The sequence below is a fragment of the Lethenteron reissneri genome, chromosome 9, assembly GCF_015708825.2.
Source record: "Lethenteron reissneri isolate LAM-NWPU_2019-01 chromosome 9, ASM1570882v1, whole genome shotgun sequence".
In the NCBI taxonomy this organism is placed as follows: Eukaryota; Metazoa; Chordata; class Hyperoartia; order Petromyzontiformes; family Petromyzontidae; genus Lethenteron; species Lethenteron reissneri.
In genome coordinates, this window is record NC_083787.1 from 7,011,018 (window position 1) to 7,034,487 (window position 23,470).

The window sequence follows — 23,470 nt, forward strand, 5'->3', positions numbered from 1 at the left end:
CGAGCACCTATTAAGGTCGGCTACGGTGTGCAATGAGTCGGTTGCGGCAAGCAGCACACACACACACCGTGCACACACTTTTCTTCACGCACATCTATAAGAATATTTAATACGTCTCAAACATTTTTTTGTCTACATGGAATTCGTTTTGAATTGGCAGTCGTTCAAAGGGTACGCATTTTGTAGAAGAGAGCCTCGACGTTAGGAATATTTCAATTAACGTATGAAGGCGGGAGAGCGCTTGCAGCGTGGAGCCAAAGAGAGCGACTCCCGGAGGTGCGCTATCATAGGGGGTGCTTCATTATCCAGGTTAGCTCGTTGGTAATGGGCACGGGGCGATTCACCCCCATCTGTCCACCCATTTAGCTACAACTTGTCTGGTAAATTGGGATCAAACCTGGATGGGTTAGCGGAAGATGCAGTGACGATTATTCTTCGTCTTTTCGTCTTCTCTCCTCCTTCGTATTATCTTCTCTTCTTCACGTCATCGCCTCGTCGTCGAAAGCTACGCTCTTCATTCGATACTTACACTGGCAGCGCGACTCGTGGGATATTAAGGCTCCTCATAGCTGCCACAAGTTTTTCGGATTTGTGATGTTCTCACCGAAAAAGGGAATTCGTTTCCGCACGTCCAAACTTCTCATCGTCGAGACCCTGGATCGCATCACATGATTTGATAATCGACGGAATGGCATTCCAAGGGTCGGACATGTACCGAAGAGATGGAGCAATGCAATCAGTTCGTACACAGGTGCAAGGCGAACTGCCATACCGTTGTGTTGTGAAAAGTGGTGGTAGCTTTGGGAGTACTTTATCCAGCAGTGGATTGACAGTGGCCTGTTTCTGATGATGTGATCTAGTGTACACTTGGAGATTTCATAGAAAGGCTATGTGAATACAAAGTCAACTATGCGACGAGGCAGCCTTTGTTCACCTATAAAACTTGCCGCTGAAGTGAATTTATTCGCGTAGAGTTGACGATTCCATTACATCTCAAGGACGGTGAGTGATATGAGACATCGTCAAACTGCGGGTACTTCTTTCGTGGATGTTAATGCTCGCATGACATCACTTCTAAGAGCATGTCATTGTCGCGCCTGCGTCATGGTCCAAATGTCAACATCGATGCCACTCACTGTATTGGCCATCTGTGAAAAAGAGCTTCAGGGCTCATTGGATTCCTCCAGTCTAAGTAAAGATTCCGATTTGGGATTTCGGTGGATGATGCTGTGGTAGGAGACATCTAACTGACAATCAGAAGTTGACGATTTCAAATCCCGGTCAGAGGTCTGCTTACTTTGTTATCCCTCCATGTTTGACAATAGAAAGAGTCCAACATTGGGAGTCAAAGTGTACACGAGCAGAGCTCCATTCTGCGTGTCTCATCCATGTATAAATAAAACATAGCTTTAGTTCATCAGCCTAATGGCTTTCCAAAGCAAAATCATCAAATGTTACTTGATAATATTTGTCTGCATAGCCAATAGGCCAATAGATGATAAAATATTTATACGCGGAGAAACAAAATGGAGTTCTGTTTACGTAAGATTTTGTCTGAAAGGCTCCACAATGCAGCACGAGTTTGCGTACCACTTTGTGAGAATTAAAACATGCTGGACCCGTCAAGAGAATGTGCAGTTTCCACCAAAGGCTCAGAGCTACCAAAGGAAGTTAGAGGTGGCACCCGTCTGCTTGTGTAAAGCAGGGAGACAACTTTGGCTGCTTAACTTTAGAACCATTGATCAGCAATTGTATGCCAAAGGTATATCATATCAGCTACAGTGCAGTTTTCATGACAGCAATTATATGTGACCTTTATCGTCAATGGACCGAAATTCCCCACACACTTTGTATTTATCGCTGATAAGCAAGCAGAGTTATTAGCCGTCAATTGATTTTGAGCAGAATCTGATGCAACCGTATCAGTATATGAACCAACACTATTGCAAAACCACAACAGCATTGCAATATATCAGCCAGACACGAACAACATACGCCAAGCTCAGCACCTTTTTTCCGAAAACACTGTTCATCTTCTATCAACGGACATCTCTCCTTATAAACTATTCTAATCCTGATTTTGATGGCCAGGGGGCAAAGGTTCTGTCAGTGTGCCATGAAAATGCCACGCTGCACGTTTATCTGATAGATATGTCCAGGGGAAAAAAATGTGTATAAGTCTGCAGAAGTAAGAGATAAGATTAGCACTATCTCTTTATCCAAATGGCGGCGGTTTGCAGCCACCGATGATGTGAAAACAGAGCTATAAATTATGTGTTTATGGTGAGCACACCTCTGTTATCAACGAGGAGTAATTACGCCAAGCATAACACGCACTCACACAACTTGGCTCAATACTCTTTGCACTATGATTATGAATTTATCAAGCAATATTATCCATAATAAGCCATAAATGCAATTGCAGTCACATGTCAACGTTGCTGTTTATCTGAGCAAGATGAAGCAAGATGCACAATTAATCTTGTGGCCATATACCTAAAGGGCATGCCCACGAGCACATACGCTGCTACAGTCGCCATCTCTAAACCAAGAATCGCATCGCACAATATAAGCAAACAGTGGGGCACTGTTTCTTATAGCAGGGAGGGTCAAATCAACAATTAATTCCTCTCGGTGGTCGATAAAAAGAGTAACCACTTTAGTCTTGGGTTCTTTCGGTAAAGTCACGTAGGAAAAAAATAAAATAAATAATATAATACGACGTTTCGATTGCAACACAAGCAACTGTCATCAGGTGTGAACGAATGCAAGCTCGGAGAGAGACACATATACAGAGAGACAACACAGACACGGAGAGAGACACACAGAGAGAGAGAGAGAGACACACAGAGAGAGAGACACACACACAGAGACACACAAAGCTCTGTGTGTCTCTGTGTGTGTCTCTCTCTGCGTGTATCTTTCTACGTGTCTCTCCCCCACGTGTGTCTCTCTCTGCATGTCTCTCTGTGTGTGTCTCTCTCTCTGTGTATGCGTCTCTCTCCGTGTCTGTATTGTCTCTCTCTCTGTTTATGTGTCTCTCTCCGAGCTTGCATTCATTCACACCTGATGACGTTTGCTTGCGTTGCAATCGAAACGTTCTAGATTTGAAGCTTTCGTGAGTGCAAGGATTCATATTCTTAGGTTGTATTCTATTAATTCTTTTCTTTTCTTTCTACGTCACTTTACCGAAAGAACCAAAGAGTAATTCCTGCAGTCACGAAAGCTTCAACCACTTTGTGGGAATTCTAGATTTGAAGATTTCGTGACTGCAAGGATTCATACTCTTAGGTTTTTTCGGTAAAGTCACGTAGGTAAAAATAATAATAGAAAAAATAATAAAAATAATTTTTTTTATTTCTATTATTTTTTCTATTATTTCTATTATTTATTTTTATCATTTATTTTTTACCTACGTGACTTTACCGAAAAAACCTAAGAGTACTTTGTGGGAAGTCGACAATGGTTGTTCAAGGGGTAAAACTCACCTCCGGAACAATGAGTGTGGACTTTCACATCACTTGCTTGCGACTAAAAACAGACGTCTGAGCCCCATCCCATCCTCATTTGAGCGGGGAATCGCCCCAACCTTTGACTCTTGAGCACCAGACGTGGAGCGGAGTGCACGGAACGGAATGAACGATTCAAATTGAAGGCACGCTTCACAACGCACACGTCAAATAGTGTGCCCAACAATTGACAGTTTGCGGACCGTACATGTTGCGTGTTTTTGGCTCGCATAAACCCTGCAGCCACTAGCGGCGATACGTTCACCGACAATGATCGATCCTTGAACTGAACTTCACCTCCGAATCGTGACAAGATGTTAAGAAAGGAGCCTGCTGGCAGTTGGCATAACAAGTGAAAGTTCAGGTGCAGCCCTGAAATTGCGTGCTCACGCCACTGCTGAGGCCTCCACTAGAGAGAGCTCTAGAGAGCCCCTCTAGAGGGTATTTGGCCTACTCTTCCACACATGGTTACTGCCGATCGACTCACTGTTGTGTTGCTGTGCATACTGCCGAGTCATTGAAGAGACTCGCTCATTTCTTCAGGTGCCACCACACCAGGAGATCGGAACCAGAGACATCTGAATTGCAAGTCCGGTGTGCTGAGCATTACACCGTGGCAGAATCCCATAAAACAAGCAGCACGTGTTTTTTTATCCTTTATATTAAGTACACTTGCTTGCTTGCGTGCTTGCTTGCTTAGGACCGTGCAAATCTTTCGGTCGTTTTTTAACCCACTTCCCGTGATCCAATCGAGCTGACATTTTTCACACAGACTCGTTGTGCGTGACAATTTATTTTCGTAAAATTTTTCTCTCCCAAATTTTACACTGTTTAGGGGAAAATAAAAAAATATTTAATTACCAATTGCTTAATGGTGGCAGACAATCATCTGACCCATAGGTGGCAGCCATCTCAAGCCAGAGGACGAGATGACTCTAGCCGCCCCGATGCCACGCATATAAAGGATTTATAGTGAAAAACTTTGTTTTTACGGGTTAATTTTTTTACATTTCAAGTTGTGTTTTGGTGTTTACTAACTTCAGTCAAGGGGTGTTAATGTAACGTATCACCAGTATATAGCATAGACTTTCAGATGCCGTGCGGTTGTTTGGTCTCAACATCCACGTAAGAATCGGGGCCTCATTTAGCAATCTGCAGCTGGGCATGGCTTGCTGATGAGTCCTCAAGAGGGTGAAGCTCAATTGTGCCTCCTGCACTGCAGGCTGTGCAAGACCTTTTGTCCAAATCTTTTTTCGGAATCGTGTCCTGAGATTTAAAAGAACAAACAATCCACTTGGAACTCTGACAGCAAGTAGTGTATTCTTAGGTTTTTTCGTTAAAGTCACGTAGGTAAAAAATTAAAATTAATAAAAGTAAAATAAAAATAAAATAAAAATCACGACGTTTCGGAGGCAACACAAGCTTCCGTCTTCAGGAGGAACTGTCACAGCACGATAGCTGTATCAAGTGACTTTACCGAAAAAACCTAAGAATATGAATCCTTGCAGTCACGAAAGCTTCAAATCTAGAAGCAAGTAGTGTACCACCCTGTGTGAGAGTCTGGCCTAAAAAAATGGGCAGCCCTCGGAAATGCTCAGCAAAGCGTGTTTACCAAATGTGAACCGTTTCCCGAATGTCTTAATTCTCAGAGTTGGAAATGTCCGATTTACTTGATTGGTTGCACTTAAACTGGAACTTCTGTCTTTCTTGGCCTTAACATCACATACACACCATTCTTCTGCATGAAGCATCGAGTTACACATCGAGTCAGGCTCTAGAAAGCCGAGACAAATCTGCGACAATCTGCTCTACTCTTGACAAACCCGTCACTGGGTCTCGATCCTTTGTCCGTCACACCTTGCACACCCCACATTTTCAACCCCTACTATGTAAGTCACTTGGATATTTTAAGGTGCAGTTGGATATCCAATCGAAGTGAAGCCTTGCACTGAGATCTGCCAGGCTGCAATGCCACTCCTTTATTGCTACGTGTTTACTAAAACCCTCGGTTGATTTTCTTGCTCAAAACAACGATGCCCGGTGATTGCAAATTCCCCAAGCATCAAAAGTTTGCGCTCACTTACTCGCAGTCATGTCCGATGACTTAGACAAATTCACAGCAGTGTGCCTTTCAGATGCGCATCAATAAGAGATTTGGCAGCGTATTTAGACATGCGCAGGTGCTCGCTATATCGCTTCCTTCCTTCTGCTAGATCCTCTCGTTGCTGTGAAGTCACTCCTTGACCTTTCAAGGTCTGCTTTCGAGCATCCCGCCATCTGGTCGAAGACTTGGTCACCCTAATTCTGGTCACCACCTCGTCGCTTGTCTCGGTAACCCATTCTCCGTCCTGCACATTTTGTCTTATCCATCACAACCTACTTTTTCGGTGATTCATAATTGATGGGGCTTTTTATGATTACATCCACAGAACTTTGCATCAATCATGCTCTTTTAAGAACTTACAAATGGTCTACCCTGACATGATATTCATTGCGTTCTCTGCATGCACTGGCATTCAAAGACCGAGACGTTTATTTTTTGTTGTTCTCTTAAAGTCCAACACTCCGTGATCCGTGCAGCCACACCGACACTATCACTACCTCGAACATGTTTTGACAATAAAGTTGTTATCTCTACTCTTCCAAGATGATTTACGTCGTCCATCAAAAACTCGTCGATATATGTGAGCAGTCTAGATAATACAGTACTGTATGTCTATTAATTTCCTCCTCAACACTCAATGTGCAAGAGAGCTCCTCTTACCCTTTATAATGTGGGGGGCCCGTGTCGCGGATTCTATTATCTACGGGGTTAACCTCAAATGTACTGGGCCCTACTGCTTCGGCGGATACACTATACACTACTACACTATACACTACTATACACTATGCACTACACTACTCTACACTACCAAACACTACACTACACTATTATACACTACTATACACTACACTACTATACACTACAACTACTATACACTACACTACTATACACTACATTATACACTACACTATTATACACTACACTACTATACACTACTGTACACTACACTATACACTACTATACACTACACTATACACTACTATACACTACACTATACACTACTATACACTACTATATACTTACACTACACTATACACTACACTATACACTACTATACACTACACTACTATACACAGACTCTAGCTCTTCCTGGGGAGTTCCCAGGCGTCCCCAGGCCAGCCGAGCGACATCGCCCGGCCAGCAGCAGCAGCAGCGTGGTCCTGGGCCGGCACCGGGGTCTTCACCCAGCGGCACGTTGCTGCTGCTGCTGCTGCCCGCTAGAGTTGCAGGGGGAGTCTACCGGGGGGTGGGGGGGGGCATCCTTACCGGGTGCCCTAACCACCTCAACTGGCTCCTCTCGAACCGGAGGAGCAGATATATTTTTGGTTGTGTTTAGTTTAGCTTGCTGTCCTTCCCCCGCACCTCCGATTAGCACGGTTGGCTACGTACGGTGCAAAAGAAGTTCAACATGCACACACACAGAAAGCACATTTTGACAAAAATTCTACAAAAACCTCGACTCCCTCCACATTCTAACTGCGTCTTGACACCTCTGATAGAGGCGCACGGGACCCACCCCAAAGCAATGTTGCTGCGGGTGGATAAAATGTGCGTGCCTATTCATGGGTGCGAGGAGGGTACTTTGTACCCAAATATCAAATCTGTAAATGGTGAAAAATATTCCCATCACGACGGAATTATAGTGCCGGGCCAGGAGAAACCATGAGTTTCAAACAACACGGTGACTTGTCAGTGGGCCACATTTGTTCAAATGCATTTTGATGGTGACCCAAAACAATAGGAGCACAATGCACTTGTTCAGACATTGCTGATGGGGGGTGTTTTTTTCACACGCACAGAGGCCGTGTTATTGTTGTACACATTTCACATCTACTTGTTACATTACGGGCTCCTCCGTGATTCCTCCCAATCCAATCATCGCCATTCCTCTAGCGCCAATAGAACGCGGACCCAATTTATTTATGTGAAGGCAGCAGCGGTTCTCCAATGGAGGGATTGGCCTTTGATCACTTTTCACTGCGTGGAGCAGTGGCGCAGTGGTTAGCGCACAGGCGCCACGAACTCCGCCACCTGGGTTTGAATCCCGGCCATGGCTGACATCCGTTAGCGAGTGGTATCCGAGCCAGCACTGGGACCCCTCCCTCCCCCTTCACCAACTCCTCACCAATTATACCCGTTGGTTCTTTCGGTAAAGCCACGTACGTAGAAATAAAATCAATCACGACGTTTCGAACGCAACACAAGCCCCCGGGCATCGTGTTGCTCGCAGCAGACATCACAGATGTCGCGATTTTCACCTGAAGACGGGCGCTTGTGTGATTTCTTTTATTTCTACCTACGCGACTGTACCGAAAGAACCAAAGAGTATGGATTCCTGCAGTCACGAAAGCTTCAAATCAAGGCCTTCGCCAATTATTGCAATTGTAATGACGTCATCTTAATTACTGGTTGAAGAGGACCGACAGAGACGAGCACTGCCCAATGCCAGTGCGAACGTCGAAACACTTTCGGTTTCTTGACTTTGAATATGGTTTACTTTTCCAGAGAGATAAAAAAAATCCACCTATTTCAACATTCATGCTGTGGGAAACAAGGTTGGTCTTTTCATCCATTTGGAAGCCTCTAGCATGAAGTTGCATTGCACCGATAGGCTTTAAATACTCTTAGACATCCTAAACCTGCCAAACATTTAGAGTGTAACTACAAATCTGTCCATAGTGTATCTACAAATCAATACATATATTAAAAAGAAACCCTACCCCAAGGCTCAGTTTAAATTTCTATTCATACCATAAATAATAAGCAGGATCAAGCCAGCCACCTGTTACAATATGGGGCCTGATTTAAAGCTTCTTATATATATGCTTCAAATATTAGCATCTATTGGTCAATTGTTACAATGGCATGAGCTATTGTGTCCATGTGGGAATTGTGTCACAGTGCTGGATTCTGATAACAGGGACTCACGCTCCCTAAAGCTGTCACATTAAAAAACGAGGTAACCTCTTATCCTATGCAAACACCCACCCACTAACCTACTCACTGACCCACCTACTCACCGACATATTCATCCACCCACTAAACTGCTCACCCAAACACCCACCTGCTCACCCAACCACACACCTACTCACCCAACCCACTCACTTGCTCACTCACTCACCCACTCACCAACCTCGACACACACACACCTACTCACCCAACCCACCCATCCACTCACCCATACACTCACCCACCCACTCACCCGCACACCCACACACCCACTCACGAACCTACTCACACTCACACCTACTCATCCACCTACCAAAAAGAAAACATCGGAAGAAAGAAGTACATTGTAGTTCCCTTATCTTCGGTCAACATAAAAATAAATTTGAGAAAATGTAACTGACTGGCAGGCAGCAGTGATCCAGTGATAGACAACTGTGGGCCGTTTCCTCCCTTATTATGACTCATCAGTAGAGAGTAGTCGGCAATGCTGTCCTGCACAATTTTTCTGTTATGATTGGGTTTTTTCTGATTGGAGATAGAACAGCAACATACTTAGCCTGCTGTCATGTACGTATACAATGTTAATAATGCTAGGAAACGAACTCAAGTGTGTTGTGTGGTGTCAGGTTGACATTAATGATGTTGCTGCAGAATTGGTAAGGTCAAACCATAATATGTTGATGAAGTGGCCAAATTCATGAGTGTGAAATTAACTGCAATAAAATGCAATATATATACACACACATGTATATGCATATATATATAAATCATACATTAGCAGACCCCCGTCCAGGAATTACAGTTTAAAAGTTCTCTTGGCAATCGAGCAGTCGACTCGAACCCATTTGGATTACTTTAAATTAAATGACCCCACGGCGGTTTAAATTAACAGCGCAACATTTCACACCACGCGATGCTGACATGGGGGGGGGGAAATAATAATTGGTGGGGAACATTTTCGGAAAAACAAAAAATGTTTCACGATAGTTGGAGTGGCTTTGATTGAATGACTTCAAGGGCAGCAGTCAAAAGTAAAAAGAAACACACACACACATACACGCGCACATTTGCAGCCGTTTGGCACATGTCAAGTTACAAGGTCACGGAGTTGAAGCACGGACGGGTTTCTGACAAACGGCCTATTGGCACCACATCCAGTGCTGTGGGAGTCACGTGGTAAGAAGTAACTTGTTACTGTAATCAGACTACAAACAATCAGGTAATTGAGAGGATCTATCATGTCTGAGGTTGTTACCGTAATTTTCTGCCGCATTTTTTTTCCATCCCGATTCTCCTATCCGCGTCACCCTGCATGTTGAAGAATAGCCCACAGAAGTGGATATCACAGAGTTATCTTCGAGATGATTTCAAGTGAACTTTGTTTCACACAGTAGAGGGAATAACTTTGTTTTAGTTGCTCTCCATATGGCAGCCATGCTCATTGCACGGCAGTCAAACTGGTCGGAGTTGGAATTTAGACAAATGATGCACACAACCAAAATTTATTGTGATGCTTTTTCGCGCAGTAATCAGTGACCGGACGAAGACTATAAACTCACTGCACTTCAGAAGACAGTTGAATCACAGGCAGCTGAAACCTGAATTCCAACCCAGCAACTCAGCGGTGCAAACTCAGACTCAGCGCTGACACTGCCGGCTGCCCAGGTGTCAACTCTAGTTGAATCACCAAACTTGCAATCAAGACGGTATAACAATATGTTTTACCCTTTCTGGCAATACAACAGTTATGTTAAGATGTTAAAACACCAAACTGAAACCTTTTGCAAGGAATCATGTCTGCATTCACCACATATACTTGTGGTGAACATGCAAACACAAAAACATGTCTTTGAAACTGATTAGTCCACACCAGAGACAGCTTTCTTTAGAACCTAGTCTCAAACAGCGTTAGACAATGCTTATATTATCGGGAGCATGTTTTTTTGTTTGTTTGCATGTTCACCACAAGTATGATTCCTTGCAAAAGGTTTCAGTTAGGTGTTTTAACATCTTAACACAACTGTTTTAATGCCAGAAAGGGTAAACCCTGTTCTTATATTTTGATACCGGCGAGGGAGGTCCCACAATCAAGATGTTGTGAATTCAAATCCCGGCTGGGAATCCCCAAAAGCCTACTAACTGTTTGGCGTCAGTCACATCTGCACCACATTGTGGTTCATGACCAGCGTTTGGTCTACGGAAGGAGTGGACCCCCCCCCCCCCCCCACAATGGAATGTGGAAGTATAACGACTGGTTTAATGTCTCCAAATGGAGATGGGTGCCACCCCAAGGCTTTCACAAGAGCGGGGAGACACACCCAGGTCTCGCTCCTGTACCCGAGATTATATGGTCGCTTTTCTTCGTCACTTTTTGTGACTCAGAAAATCCAAGGAATCGCGTTGCGTTCAAATCACCGCTACTAGTTTATGTTACGTCACTTATAAAACCTTGAGTAATCAGTAATCATTAACCTCCCGACGGTGTGGCCATTCGGTTCGCCAGACACCTCTGCATTTCTCCGCAATAATTATTTACACTCATGTCATTTGTCTGAATCTTGACGCTTGTAAGAAGGTATGTATATATTTTGTTTAAACCCCAACTTGTGTTTGTGAAGTCGAAAGAATGCACCACGTTGACCATTCCTTTTCTGAAGCCCACTACGCCACCACCATCACCATTGTTTATATATATATAAATCAACTCCTCTCTTCGTTGGCTTGTGTCCCACAAATTGGACAAACCATCTGTTTCAAATTACCATACAATCTCCCTCCAGCCCATTATCTGCAACGTTCTGGAAATTTCGGGGGCTTCCACGCGGACTGCGGTTGCTTAAAAAATGATCACATTTAGATTTAAAGCTTTCGTGACTGCAGGGATTCATATTCTTGGTTCTTTCGGTAAAATGTTATTATTTTCCTTCTACGTGACTTTACCGAAAGAACCAATAATAAAAACGATCACGTTCTCTCATCCCGGCACTTTTTCCTGCCACCCCGGTCCGGTACCTAAACCTTGACTGCCACTTGAAATGTTTGTCTGTTCGAGGTGGCAGGGTGACTCAGCAGGCTCATGATGGCCATGCCAGCGCATTGAGCCAGCATTGCTGGGATCCTGGCTGATGCTATCTGGTGGAGAGTTTGGAATCTGATTGATTGATTGCTTCTGTGAACAGCATTTGTCACCATCACTTATCAACTACTTGATGCCCAACTCCAAAGTACTGTGGTATAGAAGCTGGTACATGACTGATTTACCTTGGACCCAGCGCCACAACACAATGTGTAAGTCTCGATTTAAAGCTTTCGTGACTGCAGGGATTCATCTTTTTGGTTCTTTCGGTAAAGTCACGTAGAATGGAAATAAAAAATAAATAAAAAATAAATAGAAAACATAATAAAGTAATATAATAATTCTCGCTGGAAATAATTAAATAATAATAAAAAACATTATAGAATTATTCTCGCTGGAAATAATAAAATAATAAAAATGTAACATAATAAAATTATTCTCACTAGAAATAATAAAATAATCCATTCTACTTTACCGAAAGAACCAAGAAAATGTGTAAGTCGTCAATCGCACGCATTCCGAGAGAGGTGTCCGGGAAACTCGCCCCTGACACGGTATTGTGGAATTTCAACCACTGCATCGAGGCCACAAACTTGATCGGCAATGTCTCATTGCTTGTTTGAGCTAAGCAATTATATTTAAAATGCTACCATGTACCAAAATGTGTCGATTCTCTATTTTATCATGGCCAAAATACTCATTAACGATTGGGTAAAAATAAATAAATCAGGCGACCAGCATTGAATAGGATTCTTAAAACTCAGCGAAGCATTATTTTATTATTATAAGTCCCCAGGCTGTTTTTCTATATAGATACGAATCAATATTTTACTCGAATTCTGTAGATTTAGATAGACTAAAACTCTTGAGAGATTCAGATAAAAACGTTGTATTGTGAGATAATAATGCATTCTTAACGAGCTGTATGTTTAATGCCAGTTTGTTTATGTTTTCATGAAAGCCATTTGGATAGGCAGAGCTAGCCAGGTCGTGTTTTGCCAGGCAGCTCAACCTCACAAATAAAGATTGTGAGTTCAATTCCCAGCCGGGGGTACGCTTAGCGCAGCATTACTTCAATAATGATATAATTATGATAATACAATTCATTTCATGCTATTTATTTAGGGAAGACTCAATTTAGGGAAGACGCAATGCGTATTTTATATATATAAGGATTCTGCATTGGGATATTTGGCCAATTCCATCTTAGGAGTGTTTGGCATGTGGATGGATATCGTAATCCACATCAGTGGGTGACGCACAAAGATCCGCACGAATAGGTTCATGCACCCATCTTCTGTGATGCCATCTACTGGCCACCTTGGAGCCTGGTGATTTTGGGAGTTTCAAAACTCCGTGTGATCACTCATCCCCTGCCTTCAAATAAATTTTAATTTTTGCACTTTTTGTACGCAGCATGGACGGGTTGTGCTTTTTCTGTAGGATTTCATTGTTTACGTACGTGATGTTTAGATTTGTGTACAATGAATTTTAGGTGTATCTTGTAATTTTATTGTTTGTTGCGGTTGAAACCAAATCAAGAGCCGAATGGCTCACAGGTAAATCCTAATAAATGAAACTGAAACTGAAAAACTACTGAACTATAGACAGATATCACCCATCACTGGTGTTAGCCATGGCCTGGAATCGAGCTCATGTGACTGGGTTCTTTGCACTGTTTACTAAACACTGTGCCACTACTCCAGAAACACATATTTAAGCACTTACATACATAACAACGACATATATATATATCTATTTGCATAATTGTTCAAATATTTTTGTTCGTAATTATATTGCATAACTGAGAATTCCTTCAATAAAAAAAAACAATTCTTAATCATGTAAATGTAATATCCCAAAACAATGAAAACATATGTATTTGTTTCATATAAATAATAAAAATAATATATAGTGTTAGTGCAATATACATTTATCTGTAAAAAAAAATCGAACAGATATTAAAAATTTACTCACGGCGAGCTTAGCTATAAAATAAATGCAGTTTGTTCCATCCCATGTTTATTCATTATTGGCAGGTTCACAGGCTCATCTTGCGTAAGCGGCGTCGGGAGTTGAAATGTAGATACAGATTCGCTTTGGTTGCCAGGGAACATGTCTTTTGGCAATCTGGCCAGGGTATTGAGATTTGAAACATCAGTCATAAGCAGTTTTATTTTTTTTATGCCTGAAATGCAATAATCTGATCTGAAGTTCTTAGAAAACAGGCCTACGGTACTTATTATTTACCGCAGTGCATTCTAATGAACCAACAATGGCATTGCTGGTATGAGGCAGAACACGTGGTGACATCAAGAGTACTGGCTGCCACGACCTCATGACCTTGAGTATCTATGGACCCCAGAGATGGCCCCATGGCTGCTTGTTTTTTATGATGACGTTGAGCAAATGTGGCTGCTTGTTCAAACGAGCAATGGACTGGCGCTTATGCTGGGCCAATTGTGGTAATTCCACATTCCTACGGTAGTGACAGTCAACCCCAAAGATTAACCACAGTTAAAAAACGCATTGCGTAAATCTAATATTGTAAATGTTGGTATCCACGAACACACGTACTTTTAAGTTATTTTTAAATGAAATAATAACAATAATGCCCTTCATACAGGAAAGTTTCATTGAGTCACAAGTCTCTTTTCTTCACCAGGGGGCTTGCCTTGGGATATTTGGCCAATTCCATGAATGAGTGTTTATAGCACGTGGAAGGAACCCGCAGTACCCGGTGGTGAAAAACTGCAAATTCGAGGGGGCAACACTGAACGCTCCGCATGGATGCATCCAAGGATCCATTGCTCAACTGGGAATGCGTGTCTGCCCCCGCAGCCCCTGACGCCCAGCACTCTGACACACTGCTTACACGGTGCGCATAAAGAGACGGAACCTTCACGACGAGCAGAGCCTTGGGTGGCAGAGTAATTGAGGAGGATCACAGTGGTTCTGTCAAACCACTGAACCAGCACCTCTGAGAAACCAGAGTTGAGTATATGTTTCAACATCCTGGGAATACGCATAGTTCCCGAGTGGAATAGGTTTGATGGTGTCAGTCTGGTCACTAATGACTCCAAAAATAATCACATGAATTGGATTTTTCACTTAATTTGCTTTAGAGCAGATGTGAGCTTAATTAGGCTGTTAGGCCTAAAGAGAATCACTTACTTGGTCACACAGCTAATGAGAACACTGCCCTGAAGGTTGCGGTAAGATAGGCCATTGACAGATGTCAGGGAAAGGGCTTTGATGACACAGGTCAATCACCAAATAAACCAGTACAGTAGCTATTTTGTGATTGCAATTTACAGAAAGAAAATCATTTGCCTAGACACTCATCATTATCGTTAGCAGCTATAATCTAGCTGCTGCTATTGATGATGATGACGGCCGAGACCCCAAGTTGTCGCCTTTCCCTCCAGCTCTCAGGATGCAGCGATCTGTCTCGATCCTCTACCCGAGATGATCTCATCGCTCCATCTCCGTGGCCATCATTATCTTGGGTGTGTCGCCTCTTACGGCTGCGGCTCTATCATCAGGCTTGACCATCGGCCATCATCCCTTGCAGTGATGGGTCCCGCCGAAGCCCACTTGTTTCCTGTGCGTTGCATCACAGCGCAACCATCGTAAGATGCAGGAAACAATGATCCGTGCATTTGTGCAAAAACCCTTTTTACAACAAAGCAGGCAAACCATTGTCAAATCCAAATCCAAAATAAATGCTTTTGTTTTTTTGGTTAGTTCGCGTAAATATGACTGTGTCGTTAAACCCGCCACCACCTGACACAGCCTATTAGTGAGGTTTCGTCACGTAAACAACACATGGCAATTCGTTACTACTTCAGCACACCGGTGCGTTGGAGAGTAAACCCAAAACAGTTACAATTCGAGTAAAACATTTAGCTGGCGATTACAACCGGCTTCGAGCAGGCGAACAGCCAGAATTGTGTGTCCCAGCTCGAACAAGCATAGCACATGCTTCTTTGAGCTGGGTCAGAGCACTGATCTGTGCACTCTGTAGCATCTGCGTAGCCGCCTCTGGTGAAGTTTGGTTCTCAAGTGCAGTGAGTACGTTGATGGAATCAGCCCAGACAATGACAAAAAAAAAACATCGTGTAAAATTGGGGTTTCACTAAATTATATTTTATTTAAACTCTCAAATTTTATAATAATAATAGTAATAATACTAGTTGCTACTACTATGATCAGCTATGAACACTCATCCCACCTGAAGACGGAAGCTTGTGTTGCCTCCGAAACGTCGTGATTTTTATTGTTTTATTTTTATTAATTTTAATTTCATTTTTTACCTACGTGACTTTACCGAAAGAACTACGAGTACTCATCGCAGGGTATGTAAGTGATGTGTCTCTTGCGTGGATGGGTCGATTGAGGTGACGTCAGGAGTAGATCTGTGACATCAGAATCAGAAACGGTTTTAAAAACGGTTTTAATCGCCATGTAAGTTTCCACAGACAAGGAATTCACTATGGCGGGACGGTGCATACATTGAACAAGTAGGAATCTTAACTTATTCAATGTATGCACCGTCCCGCCATAGTGAATTCCTTGTCTGTGCAAACTTACATGGCGATTAAAACCGTTTTTTTTAAAAAAAACATCGTATTCTGAGGTCATTCTCCTCCATATTGCGTCGTTGCACTGCCCACTGCGGGTGTTCCAAATAGAAATTTCATCCCACCGGACGTCACTCTCTCCTTCGAGTGGCATTTGAAGAGCAACTGACAAAACATCCTAACACACTAAGTGGAGTCGGGAAATCAATTTGAAGGCAGCGGGGGTCGCTTGACGGATAGTGTCCGTGCCTCCTGTGTGAGCGCTTCGTGGGGAGTGGGCGGCAATGCGGTGAACAGATCACACTTCACCGCATTCACGATGGAGTGACATGATACTTGACTAAGACAGCACAATTGGAATAGATTTGGTGAATTATAAATAAATAACACGTTATTTTTTTGCAACCCCATAGGGATGACGGTTGAATGAATCCCAGCCAGGACTTGAACTTAGATCACTCTGACTATGTCACAGGAGCTCTGGCAATGTTACCATCCATCTACAATTTCAGATATGAACAAAGGTGAAGTCACGTTCAATAGTAGCTGTTCTCAATGCACTTTTGCAAAGCATCTCGTCGTCAGACAGGACTTGACATTAAACAGAATAAGGGCTCTCTCTACGTAGGCTGGCATTGCGCCTGATGAAAAGTGGCAAAAAATGGCATAACGGAATTGAGTAAGTAAATCATGTACGGAAATGCGCCGAACACATTAATTTAGCATTTTCCATTTTAATGTCACACGAGGCCATGAGTACCCTTTCAAAGATTAAATAAATGAAAAATAGAAATTCATGACTGCGTTTTGTGATGAGACCATTTGCTTGATACTTTCTACATGCTGTAATTATTGCGTTATCCTCCAAACATTTGACTGAGGGTTCAATATATTAAATGGGAATTAGAATGCCATGTGATGTTCTAGGATGTAGCAGGGCAGGTTGCATAACCCCTAAACCTACAGATTAGTAGTATTACCCAAACATCCCAATGCAGGATCATCCTAGCAAAGAGACCCGTGAGCCATTTTTTGGGTAAATAATTGCCGTCATTGCGAGAAATATATACAAAAAGTCATCGCTTTTTGCACAACGCGTTTTTGCTATAACATGGCCCCCCCTTCTATTCGGAAACACTTTTTGCACAATGCAGAACACATGCCCCGTTGTACAACGTGGAACGTGCCCGCGATATCGCGGTTTCTGAGCGGTCAACGACGAGCTACTTTCTTGAGCTGCACAGGCTCTGAGTAGTACGGGAATTCTGGGTAAGTGGAATCCCCTATCTCAGGACTTTGTCCCACCATGGGATGACTGCAGGCCGATGTAACAGTGTGAATGTCATTCAAACTTCCATTGTTATTCCTGATGCGTTCATGCCCTGTAATGTATATTCGGTAACTCCTTGCTTAACGCGGCACTGGTCAGGAACACATCTACCGCGTTAAACGAGGAATTGCTGGACTGCTGGGAACAACGTTGGACCGGTAACCAGGGGTTGATTACCAGGGGTTGGTCACCAGCCTAGCAGACCCAAACCCAGGTTGTGGTGATGATATAAGAGTGAAAACACCTATGGCCCCAGAGCCTCTGTGGGTGTTGTTGACGACCGGACATGCTCAATATTTTCAGCCTTTGGCTAAGAGACACCCACAACGTCTTGGAGAAAAATTACGGCATATGTTGAGTCTGCGGATTTCTCCCGTCAACAAGGTGACTTAAAAGCTGGACACGCTGATGACAGAACCTTAAAATACACAGCGCGCGCGTACAGTCAGACGAGGCCTCAGTCAGTAGCCAAAGGAGCTGCGTTTATTTAATGTCATCATGAATGGCGGTCCGTCGTTATGGTCGACAACAACAGCCCTCAAAGCGCTGCCTCTGCATCGAGTTCCTGTCATGTTCACGGCGAGAGTCATGTTATTATCTGGGTCCTAGCAGGCTGTTGTAGAACTCCTGTTATGTGTGACGAAGTTGGGGGGGGGGGGGGGGCAGTGGGGAGGCAATCTTTGCCGGATCCCATCTGTATTCTAATCAATAACCACCGGGAACAGTTTGCCAAGAGGACACCAATCCCAATGTCACCGGTGAGGCCTATACCGCCTGGTAAGACCAGAGGTGAGTGTCCGAGTGTCTATGGTGCAACAGATGTGGGATCAAGCACAAACGTGGAAGAAGTGATGGGTGAGGCGCCGTGGCATCGGTTGGCATTTATTCGTGATTATGTGTCCATATCAAGTATTGTTGGATTTATTAATATTACTGATCTGTCCAAATCAAGTTTTTTTTTTGGGTTCCATCGTGTAAATGTATCGTTAAACCCACCACCACCCAACACGGTCAACCAGTAGGGTTTGTGACTTAAATAAAACGTGCTAATTAGTTACGACTTCAGCACACCGGTGCGTTGAAGAGTATCCCACATCATTTACAATTCGAGTACCCGTGACCTTACACTGAGGATTACAATCAGCTGCATCAGGCAATAGCCAGAATTGTGAAAAAGTCCTCCTGTTTCGGTCCTAATCTTTATCATGGATAATCTTGGTCGCGACCAATATCATCCATAATATAGGTTTTCTGGTTACCCATTGGAATGGATATGCATTCATTAATTCATTAATCCCCCCTTCCTTCACACAAGCGCTTACAAGTGACGTCATCACATCTATCCCTCTATTTAAGGAACGAAACAGCTAGTTGTAATTATTGACGAAAACATCATACTCAGATTGTAAATGTTGTGGATTTGCTCCCCAACACACCGGTGTGCTGTACTAGTGACGAATTGGCATGTTCTGTTTACGTGTCGGGTGGTGGCGGGTTTAACGACACATTTATATTTGCGCGATCTAACTCCAAAAAAATCTATATTATAGATTAATCATCTTTGTTGTTGTTTGCCTGATAGCACCAACGACTACCGCTGAGGTCCTGGATGCAAATCCCAATGGCTTCCTACCACCCGCAAATAAAGCAAGTCACCAACAATAAAAAAAAACATTTCCAATGTCGTTTTTTTTAAGCACTTACGAGCCTACGTGTTCAACTGAATGATTCACTATCACATCTGACGACCAATTACATTATAAATTAAGAGACTGCTTTACTTGTGCCACACAAGCCCGGTCACATTAGGCGAGTACTGCTGCCTATATTAAATTCAGTGCATTAAATGACACCGTGAACGTGAGCCGAGTTTATTAATATCAATAGTTTCATTAAAAATAAAAATAATCAGGGGGAGTGTCATGGAACCTTAGGACTTTTTTTCCAGGAGGGCTCCTTCATTTGGCCAAGGAATCTTTGACGAGTGTTTTGCATGCCGGGAAAACTGGAAGTTACTGGAGAAAAGGCCATATAGAAATAAGGAGAAAACTATGAAAACTCCGTACAGGCTGGTACGACATCTTCTAATATTCGACAACAAAACTCGATCAGGAAACACCTCCTCCGCACTCAACACTTTCCTCTCCTCCTCTGCTCATGAACGAAATTCCCTCTGCAGTCTCAGCCAGCACCTTGCCACGCAATCCCCTCTCGATCTGCCCTGAAGGCACCCGTAGCTTCACATCTGTTCCCGAGTTATGAGATGCGTTCGCTTTTGGGTCGCTTTCTAAATCCCGCACCGCGTTGCGTTGCACCGCTTAACAATGGCATCTGCGGCAGCATTAACACAGGTCAGGCACCATTTCAAAGGCTTCATCCAGCTGGGTGCTTGACAACTGTGGGGGTTTGTGTCGCCGAGACCCCTCGTGAGTATCCCTCTATCTCTCCCGGTGCCATTGTTTGTGACTCGCTTTGATCAAATTGTCAAGCTTTGGGAATCAAGATCGGATGTCATACGTGGCGTTCCAATCCATCATCGGTGATAGGCTTGGCTCAGAGGTAGTGCACTCACCTCTGAGTTCAAGGGCCGATGGTTTGAAACCCAATCCAGGTTTTCTGTGCAAGAGCGCTTGTCCGTGTCCGTGTGTGTGTGTGTGCATGCGTGTGCGACTGCGAGCGTTAGCCATAGCGGTTGGCGCAGTGGTTAGCACACCGCGCTATGAAACCGGCGACGCGAGTTCGGTTTCCGCTCATGGCTAACATCAGTGGCGAATTTTAAAAATAGTTCTCGGCCTCACCTGGGTGGACTCAGCCTTAAACGAGTACCTTGTGCCATGTGTGAGCATCAGCACTCTGGAAACAAAGGGGGGCACGTGTGGTGCTGGCCATGCAACCCGCTTAGTTCCTTTGTAGCCATGGCATGACCTGGGTTACGTTCTTTGCCTTAAACATCAGTGGCAGGGAGTAACTAAATCAGCACAGGGCCTCCACGAGCACAAGGCCTCAAATCAAGATTGGCCTCCACGAGGTTGCTCCAGATTTTCTTTGATGCCAGTACAGTGCGTGGCCATCACCACTGGGGAAACTGCAGTCTGTGCCATGTCAGCCTCAATAGGTGCTCGCTAAGAGATGTTTGTGTACCCACGTTTGTGTTGATTAGTAAATAGCGCACTGAACTCTAATCTTAGTGGCTCACAGCCACGCGCAACATCGGTGCCATGTGATATTTGGACCTGACCTGGGTGTCCCGTTGGGACTGGAGGTAGTAAGACTAACACAAGAGAACCCTACTTGCTCCACTTTTAATCTACTGAACACATCACGACATTGCATGCACTGCAGCAGAAAATCTAATATAAAAAATGACTTCTTCATCAGTTATCATGATCTTTCTGCTGCTGGTTGCATACCTATCTATGCCATAGTGATCTTGGGGGTTGTGTGCGGTGGCACAATGGTTCACATAATGCACTACGCGATCCCTGCTCCCTGAGTTTGATTCCCGGCCATGGCAAACATCGGTGGTCAGTGGCAGCAGACCTTGTCCAGGAGAAGCCCTTTCACCAAGCTGCACTGACCAGCGTGGTGAAATACGGTCAAACAACTCCCACGAGTGACTAATCGCAATAATTGTATCCAACAGGAAATTGACACAGGGCTATAAATCATGGAATTACTTATTCAACAAAACAGCCAGCAGCGAATTGACGTAAGACAACAAAAAATAGAATAATTATACAATGGCTTCTGTACTGGTCTGACACATTGCTTTGCGCTTCGAGGGATGCTTCCCTGCAGCGTCGTATTGTGGGTGCCGGAGTTTCTCCTGGGCGGGATCCCGAGCACGTGTGTCTGCTGTTCCCGTGCATGTGGCTTCGGAACAGAGCGCACCTTTGTTCGTCGCTGGAGGACCAGTTGCCTCTTCGTCTGGGCTCTCATCCCCAGAATTCTCCACCCCTGCCTGGCTGTCGGCCACGGGCGACCCAGGGGCGCTGGTCTTTGCGTCGTCTTCCTCGCCAGCTGAACGACAAGAGCCTGGAATGAGTTAATGAATCAGCCAGGGCTTTCGTGCACTTCAGTCACTCTCGGTCCAGCCCGTTCTGTCAATCGGCCAGTTGGCCAGTTGCTACGTCGATTGGCAAATTAATCAGGCATCGAATCTGTAAGTCAGTCAGTTTGTCAATCACGAGTCAACGATTGTGTTGCTAATGCATTAAATCAGTCGTTGAGTAAATGAGTCAGTAAGTTTGGAAAGTAAAATTTGAATATCGAGTAAAGCACTGCAATGGCGTGTAATTCAAAAGCACCGACATTAAAAAATAATACAACACAATTATCATCATCAGCAGCATCAGCACCTCCGCTGTAATACAGAATACTATGCAATCAATGATTTACCCTGGTAGGCGTAATTTGCTCGATTACAAAATGGTTATCAAATTGATACGATTAATTAAAAAATATACTCTCCTCGTAAAAACATATATACGGGTGTGTAACATTCATCTCACTTGAGACCATGGACATTTAATTCCCGGCACTAATACATTACCATAATGTATTCAAGATGCTGTGAATATAAGATGACGGTGACACGTTTATTTTGTCCAAAGTTTCACGAATTTGTCCCATTTCCTATTGGAATCAAGCGATGGCCGGGACTGTATTAGACCTCATTGTAGCTGTGCCTGCAATCAATCAATTAATCATATTTACAACCTGGTGGGAGCTGATTGATACAAAAATACATCTCTTTCAAGATCAAGCAGCACAGATAACCTATCGGCGACCGACTTGCTGCACTTATTCCGACAGCAGCCTTATTTCCCTGGCAGATGGGCGTCTTGTGAAGATTCATCAGCCCTGCCTCAAAATCGATGAAATTACAGACATGCATGGCCCATCAAGCATTTATTTAAATCTACTTTTTCCATCTAACATTTCCATAATTCCTATGCTTCTGTGGATCACGATATGCAGTCATAATCCAGCTTGGAAGCAATGAGACTACGGCACTCTGGAGTTAAAATTCCAATGATTGATCAACTCAACCCATCATACCTTCAGGGCTGATAAAATAAGAACTACTCACAGGGTAGCCAAGAGAGGTAATCAGATGGTTAGACTGGTCCCACATGTGATTAGAATGTTGAATTTCTACCGTTGCCTTGGAGAATGAATGATATCCATTGATTTATTGTGGAGGGAAAAGCTTTGATTTTGATGTAGTGTTAGGTGTTATAAGAAAGTGTAAGGCAGGGGCAGCACATGGTTAGAAATAGGTTTAGACCTAAACATTTATTACTTTGTCCCAATAAACAGGGCACATTGCTCAACTTAATCCAGCCAAGCTCCTCCCTCACTTTAGAAGAGAAGGAAAAAATATCGTAGCCTTTTGGGTCGATACGGTGGCATTGTGGCTTAGACACAGATTTACATAAACAATATGACATGTGCCAAACGTAACTTTTTTCATATACAGCTAATTTACTTCATTCATACATTGAAGCAAATCAAATCCACTTTGTTCATATGCAGTCAATTTCAATGGAGCTTGTTTGGCATTAATGGAATTGATTTGAGTTGAGTACTGACTGTATGCGTGTGTGTGCTATCGGTCATTATACTAAGGCTTGTTTTTGGAAATGAAAATCGGATTTGCTTACATTTTCTCAGGTTGCTCTTGCAAATGAAATACATATGGCTGTTTTAAAAATAATAACTGCAAATATACTTCGAATAAGTATTTATTTTCAGGTGAGAATATACTTTTACGGTTGCAATCAAACTCCGTTGAAAGTTTGAATGCAGCTTTATTGAGAATGCACTAATGTACTTAAAGCATGAGCACCTTGATAATTGGTTTTTTACCCTTCTATCTGGCAACAAAACTGACACCTTTTTTACAAGGAGTCATGT

The 23,470-nt window shown here is 43.4% G+C and overlaps 1 protein-coding gene across 4 annotated transcripts in view; it reads right to left on the reverse strand.

Moving 5' to 3' along the window:
• LOC133340328 (zinc finger protein ZFPM2-like) overlaps window positions 1-23,470 on the reverse strand; it is a 232,160-nt gene that overhangs the window by 165,931 nt on the left and 42,759 nt on the right. For 2 of the 4 annotated variants that reach the window (XM_061548471.1, XM_061548469.1), the window contains exon 2: window positions 21,443-21,586. The exons of 1 other annotated variant lie outside the window; for it this stretch is intronic. In XM_061548471.1, the coding sequence (XP_061404455.1) occupies window positions 21,443-21,586 (144 nt within the window). The remainder of the gene's footprint in view (window positions 1-21,442; window positions 21,587-23,470) is intronic. One more of the 4 variants, XM_061548470.1, reaches the window with a different exon arrangement.